This window comes from Chiloscyllium plagiosum, unplaced genomic scaffold (assembly GCF_037043375.1).
Source record: "Chiloscyllium plagiosum isolate Xiang-an unplaced genomic scaffold, Cpla_swu_hap1 HiC_scaffold_6, whole genome shotgun sequence".
NCBI classification, from domain to species: Eukaryota; Metazoa; Chordata; class Chondrichthyes; order Orectolobiformes; family Hemiscylliidae; genus Chiloscyllium; species Chiloscyllium plagiosum.
This window is the reverse complement of record NW_028270144.1, coordinates 95832585-95847926: the sequence shown is the minus strand read 5'-3', so window position 1 is coordinate 95847926 and position 15342 is coordinate 95832585. Positions and strand designations below refer to the sequence as shown.

The following is a 15342-nucleotide window of genomic DNA, read 5'->3' as shown; positions in this document are numbered from 1 at the left end:
GGTAATATTCAACTTCAAAACAAAAAGGAAATGTGCAATCCCAGCCTTCTGATGGTAAGTGTAAAGCACAAGGATGATCCTGCAGTGACCATTTACATTAAGGGAGTCCAAATTTAAAATACAAGACTTAAAGACATCAGTACTGGACAGTGGACAGTAGACTATCCAGTAAAAAGGTGGACAAATAGCCATTCTAACTGTAGCCTCTAAATAAGAATTATGTAAATGGGAAAGGAAAATGTATGATTACGAGGAAAGAGTGGGGGAGTGGGACTTATTGTGTTAAGTTTTTTTGTGTCTGAACACAGGGCGCTATTTGTGAACAATCTGAGACCCTTTAGGGGGCAATTGCATTAATCAGGCTCTTTGGTATTATGAAGTATAAATCGTGTTTGCCTAATTTGCTAGTGTACTTCATAGATGTAACAAGCAAAGTGGAATATGGGGGCCTGGTAAATGTAATACATCTGGATTTCCAGAAGGCATTTGAGAAGGTGCTGCACAAAAGGTTAATACACAAGGTAAGATCCTATGTGGTCAAGGATAATATATAAGTGTGGATAGAGAATTGGCTAATCAACAGAAAGCAGAGAGTCAGGAGTAGTGGGTCTCTTTTGTGGTTGCCAAATTGTAACTAGTGGATGTCATAGCATTCAGACCTTGTGCACCAACTATTTACAGTCTACAGTAATGACCAGGATGCAGGGACAGAATTTACCTATAGCCAAATTTTCAGATGACACTCAAATAGTTTGGAACGTAAGTGGCAATGAAGAAATAAGGAATGCACAAATAGGCCAAAACGTGGCAGATGAAGTTTAACATGGAAGTGTGAATTTTTCTATTTTGGTTGTAAGAATAAAAAGGCAACTTATAATCTGAATGGAGTGAAATTTCAAAATGCATTGGTGCAGAGGGATCTGGATATCCTTGAGCATGAATCACAGGAAGTTAGTATGCAGGTAAAAAGGGTGGAAAATGGAATTTTGGTGATAATTGTTAAAGGAATAGCATATAAAAGTAGGAAAGCATTGTTGCAATTGTGCAAGGCATTGATGAGACTGTGTCTGGAGTTGTTGTGTAGTCTTGGTTCCCTAATTTGTGGAAGGATGCAATTATCCTCCAGTTGTATTGGAGGTAGTTCTGAATGGGTACATTGTATTAATTCCAGACATGATAGGTGTGTCTTATGAAGACAGACTAAATAGTTTAGGCCTATACAGTTTAGGCCTGGGGACACTAGATTAATTCCAGAGATGATAGGTTTGTCTAATAAGGAGAAATTTAGCAGTTAAGGCCTATGCCTACTAGAGTTAAAACAGATGAGAGGAGATCTAATTGAGGTACGCAGGATGCTAAAGGAGATTGACAAAAGAGATGTAAAGTGAATACTTCTCCAGTAGGGTAATCTAGGATGCGAGGTAAACTAAACAAAAGAACCGCAGATACTGGGGATCAGAAACTCAGAATGAAACTGGACACTCAGCAGATCTGCCATAATCTGTGGGAAGAAAGCAGAGTTAAAGTTTTGATTCTGGATTAGTGGTGCTGGAAGAGCACAGCAGTTCAGGCAACATCCGAGGAGCAGTAAACAGTTTTGAGTCCAATAGCTCTTCAGCTGAACATGTTCAATAGAATGAGGCATCATAGTTTTGGGCCTGGGGCAGCAGACTTAAAACAGAGGTGAAGACGAATTACTTCTCAAAAGATCATGAACCTTTAAATTCACTTGCCCAGAGTCCGGTGGACATTGGGATACTGAACAAATTTAAGGAGGAGATAGATGTTTTTAATTGGTAATGGGTTACAGGGTTATCGGTGAATAGGCAAGAAAGTGAAGTTGAAGCTGAGGTGAGATCATTCTTAATTACGTTAAATGGCAGAGCAGGTCCGAGTGGCTGAATTGGCTATTCTTACTCGTGATTCTTGTGTTCTTGTGCTGTTATGAATCTAAAGTTGTATAAAGGTTTAACTTGTTTTCTGTTGCATTTCAAAAATATCTCAGTTATTCTCATTTTTAGATAATTTTCAAGGAGGGACTAAGCAGCATGACTTTTTCTCCAAATGAATCTAGTGGTATGTCTGACAGAAATTGGTGATTTTGGCATATTATTGATGTTTGCATTTTAGAGATTATAAATTATGGATACATAAATATGTTGACTCTCCCAATTCCTGCAACATCAGTTTTGTGCTCCCCTCTCATTTCTTACATGTATGCCATGTATCCTTAATCCTAGTTGTTTATTCTCATGTCAAGCTTTATGAGTATTTCCAAGAAATCCTGTTGTACATTTGCATTTAATGAACTCATGATCTACACTGTGTTGTATCAAGCAAACTATAGTAGTCGTGAGAAAGATAAACATGTCACTTTGCATGACCGAATGAAATTTGTAATATTTGCACTCTGTTGCTAATTATAGCAAAGATAAATAGTAGCCCACAAAGTGGCAATGATTCAAGCACAACAGAACAGCTTTTTACACTTTCCATATATGCAGGATTTCAGTGAGCAAGATTTAGAGAGATTCCATTTTAATTTTTGTCTCCAGCTGCAAACCACCAAGATAAGGTTGGCATGGTGGCTCAGTGGTTAGCACTGCTGCCTCACAGTGCCAGGGACCTGGGTTCAATTCCTGTCTCTGGTAACAGTCTGTGTGGAGTTTGCACATTCTCCCCGTGTCTGTGTGGGTTTCCTCTGGGTACTCTGGTTTCCTCCCGTAGTCCAAAGATGTGCAGGTTAGGTGAATTGGCCATGCTAAATTGCCCGTAGTGTTAGGTGTAGGGGAATGGGTCTGGGTGGGTTGCTCTTCGGAGGGTTGGTGTGGACTTGTTGGGCTGAAGGGCCTGTTTCCACACGAGGGAATTTAATCTAATAACCATGTCCCAAAATTTCAGGAAAACAGCTCTTATTCCAAACACAAAAATTAAATTTCACTATATAAACTTTACAACTTGAGGAACTATTGAAACCTGATAACTACCTTACTCAGTACATAATTTTTATTTAAGTATGCACATTGAAAAAAAAGCAAAAAACATTATTACAATTAGAGGAGCTAATTACTGCAGATCCTGGAATCTGTACTGAAAACAACAAATGCTGGAGGTCACAAAGGGTCAGGCAGCATTCACGGAGAGAGAGAGAGAGAGAAAACTAACATTTCGAGTCCAGATGACTTTTCATCAGAGCTGATGTGAAGTGTAGAGGGTGCAGTGTTTAGGCAATAGTGGGGGATGGGAGTGTAGTGCTGGGGAGAAAAGGATGCTGTGAAGAAAAGGATGTTGGGAGTTCAGATTAAGTGATCAGAATGTGAGAATGGTAGAACAATGGTATGTCTAACTGCCAGACTTGAAAGAGCCCCACTGGGGCTGGGGTAGGGGAAGGACATATCAAAGGATCTAACAGGTAAAACTAAAAGAAAGAGAAGAAATGAGAGTTGGTTCACAATTTGAAGGAGCCTCCTGCTCACATGCCCACATGTCTGTCCTCAGCATGCTGTGGTGCTTCAATGAATGACAGTGCAAATTGGAGGAACAACATCTCATCTTGAATTTTACAACCTTCTGGACTTAAAAAACATTGAGTTCAACATCTTCAAATTATGAACCAACTCCTATCCCTTTACTTGCTTTTCGCGTTACCTGTCACATTCTCTGTTACCATGTCCTTTGGCCCCTCCCCCAGCCCCAGAGGGGCTGCCTGGTCTTTCCAGACGTCAGACACACCATTGTTCCGCCATTCTCACAGTCCAATCACTTAATCTGAAATATCAACATTCTTTCTCCTCCAGCACTCCACCCCATCCCCCATAATTGCATAAATACTGCCCCCTCCACGTTTCACGTCAGCTCTGAAGAGTCATCTAGACTCCAAACATGAGTTTGCTCTCTCCCCATAGAAGCACAACAGGTCAGGCAGCATCCCAGGAGCAGGAAAATCAAGAAGGGCTGATGAATTCCTAATGAAGGGCTTTTGCCCGAAACGTCGATGTTCCTGCTCCTGGGATGCTGCCTGACTTGCTGTGCTTTTCCAGCACCACACTCTCGACTCTGATCTCCAGCATCTGCAGTCCTCGCTCTCTCCTCTTCCCATAGATGCTAACTGACCCGCCGCATCTCCATCATTTAATGTATTTTATTACAATTAGAATTGCATTTAGAGTTAAAGTTAATTCTTGCAACTTTTGAGCATGTAGTCAGCATTCATTATACATCTGGATATGGAGTCTTGTATTAAAAAGGCAGTATGTACGTTTCATTGGAGGAATATTTACTCAATTCTTGGCAAAGTCTGAAACATTCAGCTCTAAAAGCTCCGTTGTAACGTCACTGCCTTGTAACGTCAGCGATATTAACTTTCCTTCAGATCAGCAGAGTTTGGGGTTTTCGTTTTACATTTTGAAAACAAAACTGATATGTTTTGATGATTTGATTTAAAATATAAAATGTTGGTACAACTAAACAATAACCTATTGGAGGTTGGCCTCCCAGACTAGAAAAAGGGACAAGATGAATGATATTCGTGAGGTAAGAGCTCTGTTCAGTGAAATGAGTAACATTCTCATGATGCAACTCCAGTCAAACATGTTATAGAGCGAAGGGGGGAAAAAACGTTCAAACTGAAGGAATGTGGTGCTATTTTAAACAAGAGTAAACGTTGTGTTTCTATATAAATTCATCGATATTGTGAAAATATATTTTCCTAGAATAATGTCAGATTAGGACGTGATATTCTAAATTGAAATGACGTACACTTTATTTTGCCAGGAGGAAGTATGCGTCCTGTGTTAGAAGTGATGGAGTAGCTCCCCCGCTCCAGATGCAGAGAGGCACTGAGTGAGTGCATCTGTTGCTGGGACGGGCAGGTTTGTGCTGCAGAGGAGCAGATTTCCCCCTCCCAGAAGCTCCTGTCATCGCGTCACCGCCAAACAGCCCATCTGGTCCGGGTGCTGGCTGGGAGGAGAGAGCACGGGGGGTCTTGCCAAGGGGGACACTCGCCAGCCTGCCCTGCCTCCCAGCGGGCAGCCAGTACGGCAAGCCCTCACAACCGGCAACCGGTTCACCATGCTGCCAGCCGTCAGCAGCTCGAGGTCGGTGCAGATCGGAGCCAGCCTTCACCCCACGCTGCACCGGCGTTTTTAGAGCCAGGGAGTGAGGGGCTGGGACGGTTTGGAAAGGGGGTGGTGGAAGGAGGAAATTCCAATGGAGCGTCTGCTGTTTTGGGAGCAAGCGCGTTAAATCCCCGGCAGAAAGGGATGGCCCATCGGAAATCAGCGAGGCACCAACTGAGGAGGTCTTTCAGCGAGCATCTGAAAGACTCCACCGCCAAAGCTTGGGATTTATTGTGGAAAAATGTCAGGGAGCGCCGGCTGGCAGGTCAGTTCCCCTCACTCCAGACTGCATTCCCGTGACAACTTTTTTAATTTTGAACATTGGAGGTAAGGGAGGGGACCGTGGGTATTTGACAGAACTTGCCGCGTCTTCCAAGTCCGTAGATAAATTAGTCCACCCTCTGGTCAGGTTCTGCGGCTGGAGGTTGCGAAATGGGTAACTTAAAGATGAAACTCTCATGTTCAGAAGTTCAATAGTCCTAGACATATAGAAGATAAGTTGTTGCAACATTCAATGTACATGTACTGGTGAACTCCCAAGCCTGTTACATTCCTGAAAACGCAAAAAGTTTAGCAAACGATACTTGGGAATAGCAATAGTGCATGGTCGGTCAGGGAAAGTTTGCTGATACCTTGGCTCTGCTGTCATGATTGACATCTCTTTTCCTAACTGTCAATTTGGGTTTGTATTGAAGGGTTGTTTGAGACACGGTTCCCTTCTAAGCTGGCTTCCAGCTGTGAATCAATACTCAGCGCTTGTGCATTTAGCAGCAATGTTAAGACAGCACTTTCTCAAAGATGGTCTGTAAACACAATTTCTCGGGGTTCAGGGCGTTGCCCCGTCCCCATTCCTTTAGACTGTGACTTTGTTCTCAGGATTACTGTTTCAGAATTTAGCACAAAATTAAAGAACAATTAACAAGCAGCTAGACTATGAGACGGTGACTCAGCTGGTATCTCTTAGTGGAACTGCATAAGCATGCAGCATGCTGAGACCAGATGCTTATTTCAATATCATCTCACTACTGGCGTATACTCTAGGATGACATCCACTGCAAACCGGTAGGATTTAATAGCCAGCTGTTATCTGAGCTAGTGTAAACTGTGTTGTGAAGAATTTTAGAGCTGCTTTGGGCTGCTTGCCATCAGTGTCTAGTCATTTTACTGTAAAGACTTCACTGGGTCAAATTACACCGGATAACCTAAAAAGTGACTCTGGACCAGCAATTGTTTACTTATTTTAAGGGGAAATTCTTCATTTACAGTAAAAACTCACAGACCATGCAAATTCTCTGTAACTACAGTGTTTCCCAGAAATGTATTCAGCGAATTAATTAGAGCCTTTTTAAAAAGCTTGACATTTATTGATATATTTTGCGTTTATATAGCTTAATTGATTATATACTTTTTTTTCATTTTGCTGTTGTCTTGGAAATCTTTGGTCAGAGAATGCATTGTATCACTTTTGTCCTTACTGTTGTATATTCCCAATCTTCCCCTGTGATTCAAAAAAGTATGTACAATAATGGCTGAGCCATAAAAAAAGCTTTGATCACTAAATTAACATAAATCAGTCAGGGGCAGGAGCAGTAAGGCAACTTCAAATTCATTAGTATTCTCATACCAGTCAGTGGAGATATAGTCATGCACAAACTCTGCTTTCCCTCAAATTTAAAAATCACACAACTCCAGGGTATAGTCCAACAGGTTTAATTGGAAGCACTAGCTTTCGGAGCGACGCCCCTTCATCAGGTGATAGTGGAGAGCTCAATCCTAACACAGAATTGATTGAGCCCTCCACTACCACCTGATGAAGGAGGAGCGCTCCGAAAGCTAGTGCTTCCAATTAAACTTGTTGGACTATAACCTGGTGTTGTGTGATTTTTAACTTTGTACACCCCAGTCCAACACCAGCATCTCCAAATCATTCCCTCAAATTGAAGTGGTAAAAATTTGCATTTTTGACTTCCTAACCAATCAGTAATCTCCTCTCAAACAGGATAAAGGTTGGCTTTTGCCTCGATTTGGTTATCTTGCAAAGTGTTCTGAAGAGTGCAAGATGAAAAGCTTCAAAACATATATCTTTTTCAACAATACTCAAATTCTGTTTGACAGAACTACAATTTGAATTTATATAGCACATTTAATGTAATAAAATATCTGAGGAGTGGTATCAATTAAAAAAAATAAAATGACCCTCATAAAGAGGAATTAGAACAGATGACTAATAGCTTGGTGAAAGGGGTAGATATCAAGGATCATCATAAAGGAAGAGTAAGGTTTTGAGAAGCCAAGTGTTATTGAGAGGGAATTCCAAAGCTTGTTTACAATACTGAAGGAATGGTCACCAGTGGAGTGGCTATGCCTTGGAGTCAAGGAAATCAGGAGTGTCTAACAGGTGGAATTGGAGGAAAGCAGAGGTCTTGTAAAATGGGTCAATAGTTATATCAGATCACATGTAGCTAGAAGCTGGGGAAGAGAGGGTCTGATAAAGTCTTGTGTTATGGACCAGACTAAACTCAAAATAAGAAGATAGCCCAGAGCCCATCTTTTTCTTATTTTTAAAGACAAGTGTAAGGCATTGTGTTCCAGATACAATTCGATTGGTCAAACTACCAGGCTTGAAGCAAAACACAGTTTATTCTGACACTATAATTAAAATACAAACAAAAGAAAGAAGAATTGGAATGACTTTTAACTCTATTAGAAAATTTACAGAATAATAAATTATTCAGTTATGAAACAGCAACTATTTGTTCATTGTTGGAATATATACCCCTGGCAAAGCAAATTCAGCAAAATAGGTTGTCTCGCATGCAATTCTCGTAGCAGGAAGAGAGCCTAAGCTTCTAGCTATAACAGAGAGAGGAAAACAACTTCCACACCCCAGCAAGAAAGTTTAACTGGATGTTAAACTAAAATCTTGGTTCTGTGGGAGCCTGACCCCACTCACTCATGCTTCTTTTAGCTGCTTTTGAAAAGTAGCTAGCTACAATGCTATGCACAAAGTAGACAGCTCATCTCCAAGTTTACAATGCTTGCTTTCAAAAGAAATATGACAGAACAAATCCTTCTTGGAATACTTGCCCCCGAAATGAAAAAAAATCTGTATATAAAGATAGCTTCATTTTTAACACTACTGAAAATATATAGTTCCATGAAACCTAAGCATGCAAAGATTTAATTATACAGTTCACCTCAGACCATTCTTTTTTCCCGCCATCGAACATCTCCAACTTCATTCCTCTAAGTTGTGACAACATGTCAGCAATCACATTCTCTCATCTTCTTCTTGCAAAAGTGCAGCACTAACATCCACATCACTTGCATCAACAGCAATCTGGAATAGTTTTGTGTAGGTAAGTCCGACTAACACTGGGTTGGTGGATAAGACAGCTTTCAGGTTATCAAATGCCTTCTGACACTCTTCTGTCCACTGATTTTTCTGCCCTTCTTCGACAGGCCAGTCAGTGGAGCAACCACATTGGTCAAATTTGGTACAAACTTCTGATAAAAAACACTCAGTCCCAGGAATTGCAGTACTTCCCTCTTCCTCGATGGCATGGAAAATTCCCCAATAACATTTGTTTGCATATCCCCTGGGACCATCTTTTCATGTCCAATAACATGATCCAGAAACATGACTTGGGCTTTTGCGAACTCACTCTCAGCCAGGTTTATCACCGAACCCACCTCTTGAAATTGATCGAACAATTTCAGTAGATGCTCCAAATTTTCCTTCTATGTGTGACTAAAAGTGACCAGATTGTCCATGTACTTCGCACACAATTGTGTAATCCCAAAATAACTTTATTGGATAATCTTTGAGATGTGGCTGGCGCATTTTTCATATCAAATGGCATGACTTTAAACTGATACAGTCCATTTGGTGTCATGAAAGCCAAAATGTCCTCCTTTCTTTTGGATAAAGGTATCTGTTAGTATCCTCTCAGTAAGTCCAAGTTTGAAATATAAGTTGCTTGCCCCACCTTCTCAATACAGCTATCCAAATGTGAAATTGAATATAAATCAGATTTTGTAACTGCACAGACTTTGTGATAATCCACACATAATCATTGGGTACCATCCAGTTTTGGTACCATTACTATGGGTGAGCTCCATTTGCTACAGCTCACTTTAATTATGTCATCTCTGAGTATGTTTTCAATCTGTTTTTGAACATTGGCCAACTTTAGAGGATTATGTCTATAAGGATGTTGCTTAACTGGAACAGCATTTTCCGTATCTAAATCATGTGTAATTAAAGTAGTGCTTCCTAGATTATTCACACATTTCTCCCCATGCCATTGTAATAACTCTTTCAGATCATTTCAATTTTCTTTTGGAAGTTAACTCAATAATTTATCCCAATTTTTGAGGACTTCCTCACTGTCCAATTTAAATCGAGGAATGTCCAATTCAGAATCACTTGAACTTGGTTCTTCATTCTTTGTTGTAACCAGTAAATTTTCTCCTTTCACTTCCCTTCCCTATCAAAATACCTTTTGAGTGTATTCACATAACACACTCTGTGAGATCTCTTTCTATCTGGTGTTTTTATCAAATAATTCACTTCACACAATTTCTTTTTGATTTGATAAGGCCTGCTAAGCCTTGCCTTTAAAGGTTATTCTACCACAGGGACTAGTGGCACGGCAGCACGGCGGTTAGCACTGCTGCCTCACAGCGTCAGAGACCCGGGTTCAATTCCCGCGTCAGGCGACTGACTGTGTGGAGTTTGCACATTCTCCCCATGTCTGCATGGGTTTCCTCCGGGTGCTCCGGTTTCCTCCCACAATCCAAACATGTGCAGGTTAGGTGAATTGGCCATGCTAAATTGCGCATAGTGTTAGGTGTAGGGGAATGGGTCTGGGTTGGTGTGGACTTGTTGGGTCGAAGGGCCTGTTTCCACACCGTAAGTAATCTAATCATTCAGTGCTCACACCATATTTAATACTCATTTGGTAGGGCATCCATGGCACAGTGGTAGTGTCTCTACTTCTGAGTCAGGTAAGCCCAGATTCAAGTCCCACCTGCTCCAGAAGTGTGTCATTAAACATATTGATCTTCACCCAGGATGAGGCAAGATATGGGGGAAAATGTTTATATGGGCAGCATGGTGGCACAGTGATTAGCACTGCTGCCTCACAACGCCAGGGACTCGGGTTCAATTCCCGCCTCAGGCAACTGTCTGTGTGGAGTTTACACATTCTCCCCGTGTCTGCGTGGGTTTCCTCCGGGTGCTCCGGTTTCCTCCCACAGTCCAAAAGTGTGCAGGTTAGGTGAATTGGTTATACTAAATTGCCTGTAGCGTTAGGTGAAGGGGTAAATGCAGGAGAATGGGTGTGGATGGATTGCTCTTCGGAGGGTGGGTGTGGACTTGTTGGGCCGAAGGGCCTGTTTCCACACTGTAAGTAATCTAATCTAAAAAAAACACTAACACTTTTATCTCCACAAGGAAATTGTGAATTTTTGAAATCTTGACTTCTTCCTGTTTCATCACACGCTTTACTACTTTTAAATGCTGTCTAGGAAACTCGCCCCCTCTATTTAATCTTTCCCTAAAGCTTGACACATAGTCAAACCATGTGGTCTCTGACCTGTGACTCATCAACTTCTTCTTAATCAATTTCAGTAGTCCTCTCACCTCATAACCGGAGACTAACTAAAATAAACTGAATTTAGTTGTTTCATTAGGTGACCCCTTATTTGTAGAACGTACAAGTGGAATTCTTTTATCCCGTCCTCTGGATAGTCTTGACTATAAGCCCTCAACATGGTCTTCAATGTTTGATGCTACTGTTCGAATGCTCCCTGCAATTCTGGATGATATGTGGTGGATTTGAATTGTTCTATTCCATAACCTCCTTGAATAATTTTGATATACATTTGACCCTTGATCTGATTATATTTCTGTGGGCAATCCGTATCTAATAAAATATTTGAGGAACTCTTGTAAAGTTTTTTTAACAATGATATTGCATAATGGAATGGCCTCTGGAAATATAGGATACACATTCATTATGGTCAACAAGTACTAATTCCCACATTTTGTTCTAGGTAGGCGTCCTACACAATCAATTAAGACTCTTATAAAACGTTCCTCAAATGTGGGAATGGGTGTTAAGGGTGCTGGTTTTATCACTGCCTGAGGTTTTCCTATTACCTGACACGTATGATATGTCTGGCAAAATTCAGCCACATCTCTATGCAGTCCAGGCTAAAAAACTGTTTTTCATATTTTGGCATGCGCTTTTCTTATTCCCAAATGACCTTCTACTGGTAATTCATGTGCTACCCACAACACTTCCTCTGCACAACCCTACGGTAATACAACTTGATGAACTTATGCCCATTTTTCATTTTCCTGCATATGTGATGCAGGAAAATGAAAATAGATAAGTCCCCTGGGCCTGATGGCATTTATCCTAGGATTCTCTGGGAAGCAAGGGAGGAGATTGCAGAGCCATTGGCCTTGATTTTTATGTCCTCGTTGTCTACAGGAGTAGTGCCAGAAGATTGGAGGCTAGCAAATGTGGTTCCCTTGTTCAAGAAGGGGAGTAGGGATAACCCTAGTAACTATAGGCCGGTGAGTCTCACTTCTGTTGTGGGCAAAATCTTAGAGAGAATTGTAAGGGATAGGATTTATGAACATCTGGATAGGAATAATGTGATCAAGGATAGTCAGTATGGTTTTGTGAAGGGCAGGTCGTGCCTCACAAACCTTATTGAATTCTTTGAGAAGGTGACTAAGGAGGTGGACGAGGGGAAAGCAGTAGATGTGGTGTATATGGATTTTAGTAAGGCGTTTGATAAGGTTCCCCATGGTAGATTACTGCAAAAAATACGGAGGTATGTCATTGAGGGTGAGTTGGAGGTTTGGATTAGGAATTGGTTGGCTGGAAGAAGACAGAGGGTAGTAGTTGATGGCAAAGGTTCATCTTGGAGTGCCGTCACTAGCGGTGTTCCGCAAGGATCTGTTTTGGGACCATTGCTGTTTGTCATTTTTATAAATGACCTGGAGGAGAGGTTAGAAGGTTGGGTGAGCAGGTTTGCGGATGATACGAAAGTCGGAGGAGTTGTAGACAGTGAGGAAGGATGTGGCATGTTACAGCGGGATATAGCTAAGCTGCAGAACTGGGCAGAAAGGTGGCAAATGGAGTTCAATGTAGCTAAGTGTGAGGTGATTCACTTTGGTAAGAGTAATAAAAAGATGGGGTACTGGGCTAATGGTCGGATACTTGGTAGTGTGGATGAGCAGAGGGATCTTGGTGTCCATGTACACAGATCTTTGAAAGTTGCCACCCAGGTAAATAGTGCGGTGAAGAAGGCATATGGCGTACTGGCTTTTATTGGTAGTGGAATTGAGTTCCAGAGTACTGAGGTCATGTTGCAGTTGTATAAGACTCTGGTGCGGCCGCATCTGGAATATTGTGTGCAGTTTTGGTCGCCATACTATAGGAAGGATGTGGAGGCACTGGAACGGGTGCAGAGGAGGTTTACCAGGATGTTGCCTGGTATGGTAGAAAGATCGTATGAGGAAAGGCTGAGGCACTTGGGGTTGTTTTCATTGGAGAAAAGAAGGTTTAGGGGTGACTTGATAGAGGTGTACAAGATGATTAGGGGTTTAGATAGGGTCGACAGTGAGAATCTTTTTCCACGTATGGAGTCAGCTATTACAAGGGGGCATAGCTTTAAATTAAGGGGGGTAGGTATAGGACAGATGTTAGGGGTAGGTTCTTTACTCAGCGAGTCATGAGTTCATGGAATGCCCTGCCAGTAGCAGTGGTGGACTCTCCCTCATTATGGGCATTTAAGCGGGCATTGGATAGGCATATGGAGGATAGTGGGCTGGTGTAGGTTAGGTGGGCTTGGATTGGCGCATCATCGAGGGCTGAAGGGCCTGTACTGCGCTGTATTCTTCTATGTTCTATGTTCTATGATGGTCTCCATTTCCTCATCAAGACTTCACTTAAGATGGTAACATTCTGGGATACAACTGCTTTAGTTTTTTCATATTCCTGTGGTAATTCAGCTAGCCTCTCTCTGAACTAAAAATATCCCCTTTGTCCTCTGCTTGTTCTTGTTTTTCTTCCCAACCATTTGATCAAACAGAGTTTCTGATCATTAAACTTCAACTTCCTTGTGTTCACTCCTTAATTTCTCCTCCTGCTTCAACCTGTGGTTTTGTGACCTTGTTACCGCACAGTCAGGAAAAATCCCAGGATATGCTTCCTAAAACACTTCAGTCGTCTGATTTCCCACTGACTTATTTATTGTTCCTACCACAACTTCACCATTTTTTAACTGGACTCTCCAACCTCACTTTATATAATGAAACACCTCTCTTTTCACCATGAATTCTATATATTACCACCTTTTCTGGTAATACCCCATCGGAATCACAGTTCTCCTCACCTCTCACCATCAAAGATTGACGTCCTCCCATATCTCTTAAAATTTTAATTTCTTTACCTACTCCTCTTGGTACACATGAGTAAACTTTACCCACACAGATTAATTATTTAAAGAGATCTGGTACCATTGCAAGATTTACCTTTAAGAAGAATTTGTTTTAGAACATAGAACATAGAAAAATACAGCGCAATACAGGACCTTTGGCCCTCGATGTTGCGCCGATTCAAGCCCACCTAACCTACACTAGCCCAATATCCTCCATATGCCTATCCAATGCCCGTTTAAATGCCCATAAAGAGGGAGAGTCCACACTGCTACTGGCAGGGCATTCCATGAACTCACGACTCGCTGAGTAAAAAATCTACCCCTCACATCTGTCCTATACCTACCACCCCTTAATTTAAAGCTATGCCCCCTCGTAATAGCTGACTCCATACGTGGAAAAAGATTCTCATGGTCAACCCTATCTAAACCCCTAATATCTTGTACACCTCTATCAAGTCACTCCTAAACCCTCTTTTCTCCAATGAAAACAGCCCCAAGTGCCTCAGCCTTTCCTCATACGATCTTCTTACCATGCCAGGCAACATCCTGGTAAACCTCCTCTGCACCCGTTCCAGTGCCTCCACATCCTTCCTATAGTATGGTGACCAAAACTGCACACGATACTCCAGATGCGGCCGCACCAGAGTCTTATACAACTGCAACATGACCTCACGACTCCGGAACTCAATTCCTCTACCAATAAAAGCAAGTACGCCATAAGCCGCCTTCACAGCACTATTTACCTGGGTGGCAACTTTCAGAGATCTGTGTACATGGACACCAAGATCCCTCTGTTCATCCACACTACCAAGTATCTAACCATTAGCCCAGTACCCCATCTTCTTGTTACTCTTACCAAAGTGAATCACCTCACACTTAGCTACATTGAACTCCATTTGCCACCTTTCTGCCCAGCTCTGCAGCTTATCTATATCCTGCTGTAACCTGCCTCATCCTTCCTCACTGTCAACAACTCCTCCGACTTTCGTATCATCCGCAAACTTGCTCACCCAACCTTCTAACCCCTCCTCCAGATCATTTATAAAACTGACAAACAGCAATGGTCCCAAAACAGATCCTTGCGGAACACCGCTAGTAACTGCACTCCAAGATGAACCTTTACCATCAACTACTACCCTCTGTCTTCTTCCAGCCAGCCAATTCCTAATCCAAACCTCCAACTCACCCTCAATGACATACCTCCGTATTTTTTGAAGTAGCCTACCATGGGGAACCTTATCAAATGCCTTACTAAAATCCATATACACCACATCTACCGCTTTCCCCTCGTCCACCTCCTTAATCACCTTCTCAAAGAATTCAATAAGGTTTGTGAGACACGACCTGCCCTTCACAAAACCATGCTGACTATCCTTGATCACATTATTCCTATCCAGATGTTCATAAATCCTATCCCTTACAATTCTCTCTAAGACTTTGCCCACAACAGAAGTGAGACTCACCGGCCTATAGTTACTAGGGTTATCCCTACTCCCCTTCTTGAACAAGGGAACCACATTTGCTAGCCTCCAATCTTCTGGCACTATTCCTGTAGACAACGAGGACATAAAAATCAAGGCCAATGGCTCGGCAATCTCCTCCCTTGCTTCCCAGAGAATCCTAGGATAAATGCCATCAGGCCCAGGGGACTTATCTATTTTCACCCTTTCCACAATTTCCAACACCTCTTCCCTACATACCTCAAAGCCATCCATTCTAATTAATTGTGACTCAGTATTCACATCGGCAACAATGTCCTGTT

The 15342-nt window shown here is 41.9% G+C and overlaps 1 protein-coding gene across 2 annotated transcripts in view; it reads left to right on the top strand.

Moving 5' to 3' along the window:
• stard13b (StAR related lipid transfer domain containing 13b) overlaps nt 1-15342 on the top strand; it is a 550394-nt gene that overhangs the window by 350479 nt on the left and 184573 nt on the right. Inside the window, exon 1 of one of the 2 annotated variants that reach the window (XM_087988241.1) lies at nt 4865-5382. The exons of the other annotated variant lie outside the window; for it this stretch is intronic. Within the exon in view, the coding sequence (XP_087844367.1) occupies nt 5262-5382 (121 nt within the window). The 5' untranslated portion in view covers nt 4865-5261. Of the gene's footprint in view, nt 1-4864; nt 5383-15342 lie in introns of those variants that run through there. 2 annotated transcript variants of the gene reach the window in all.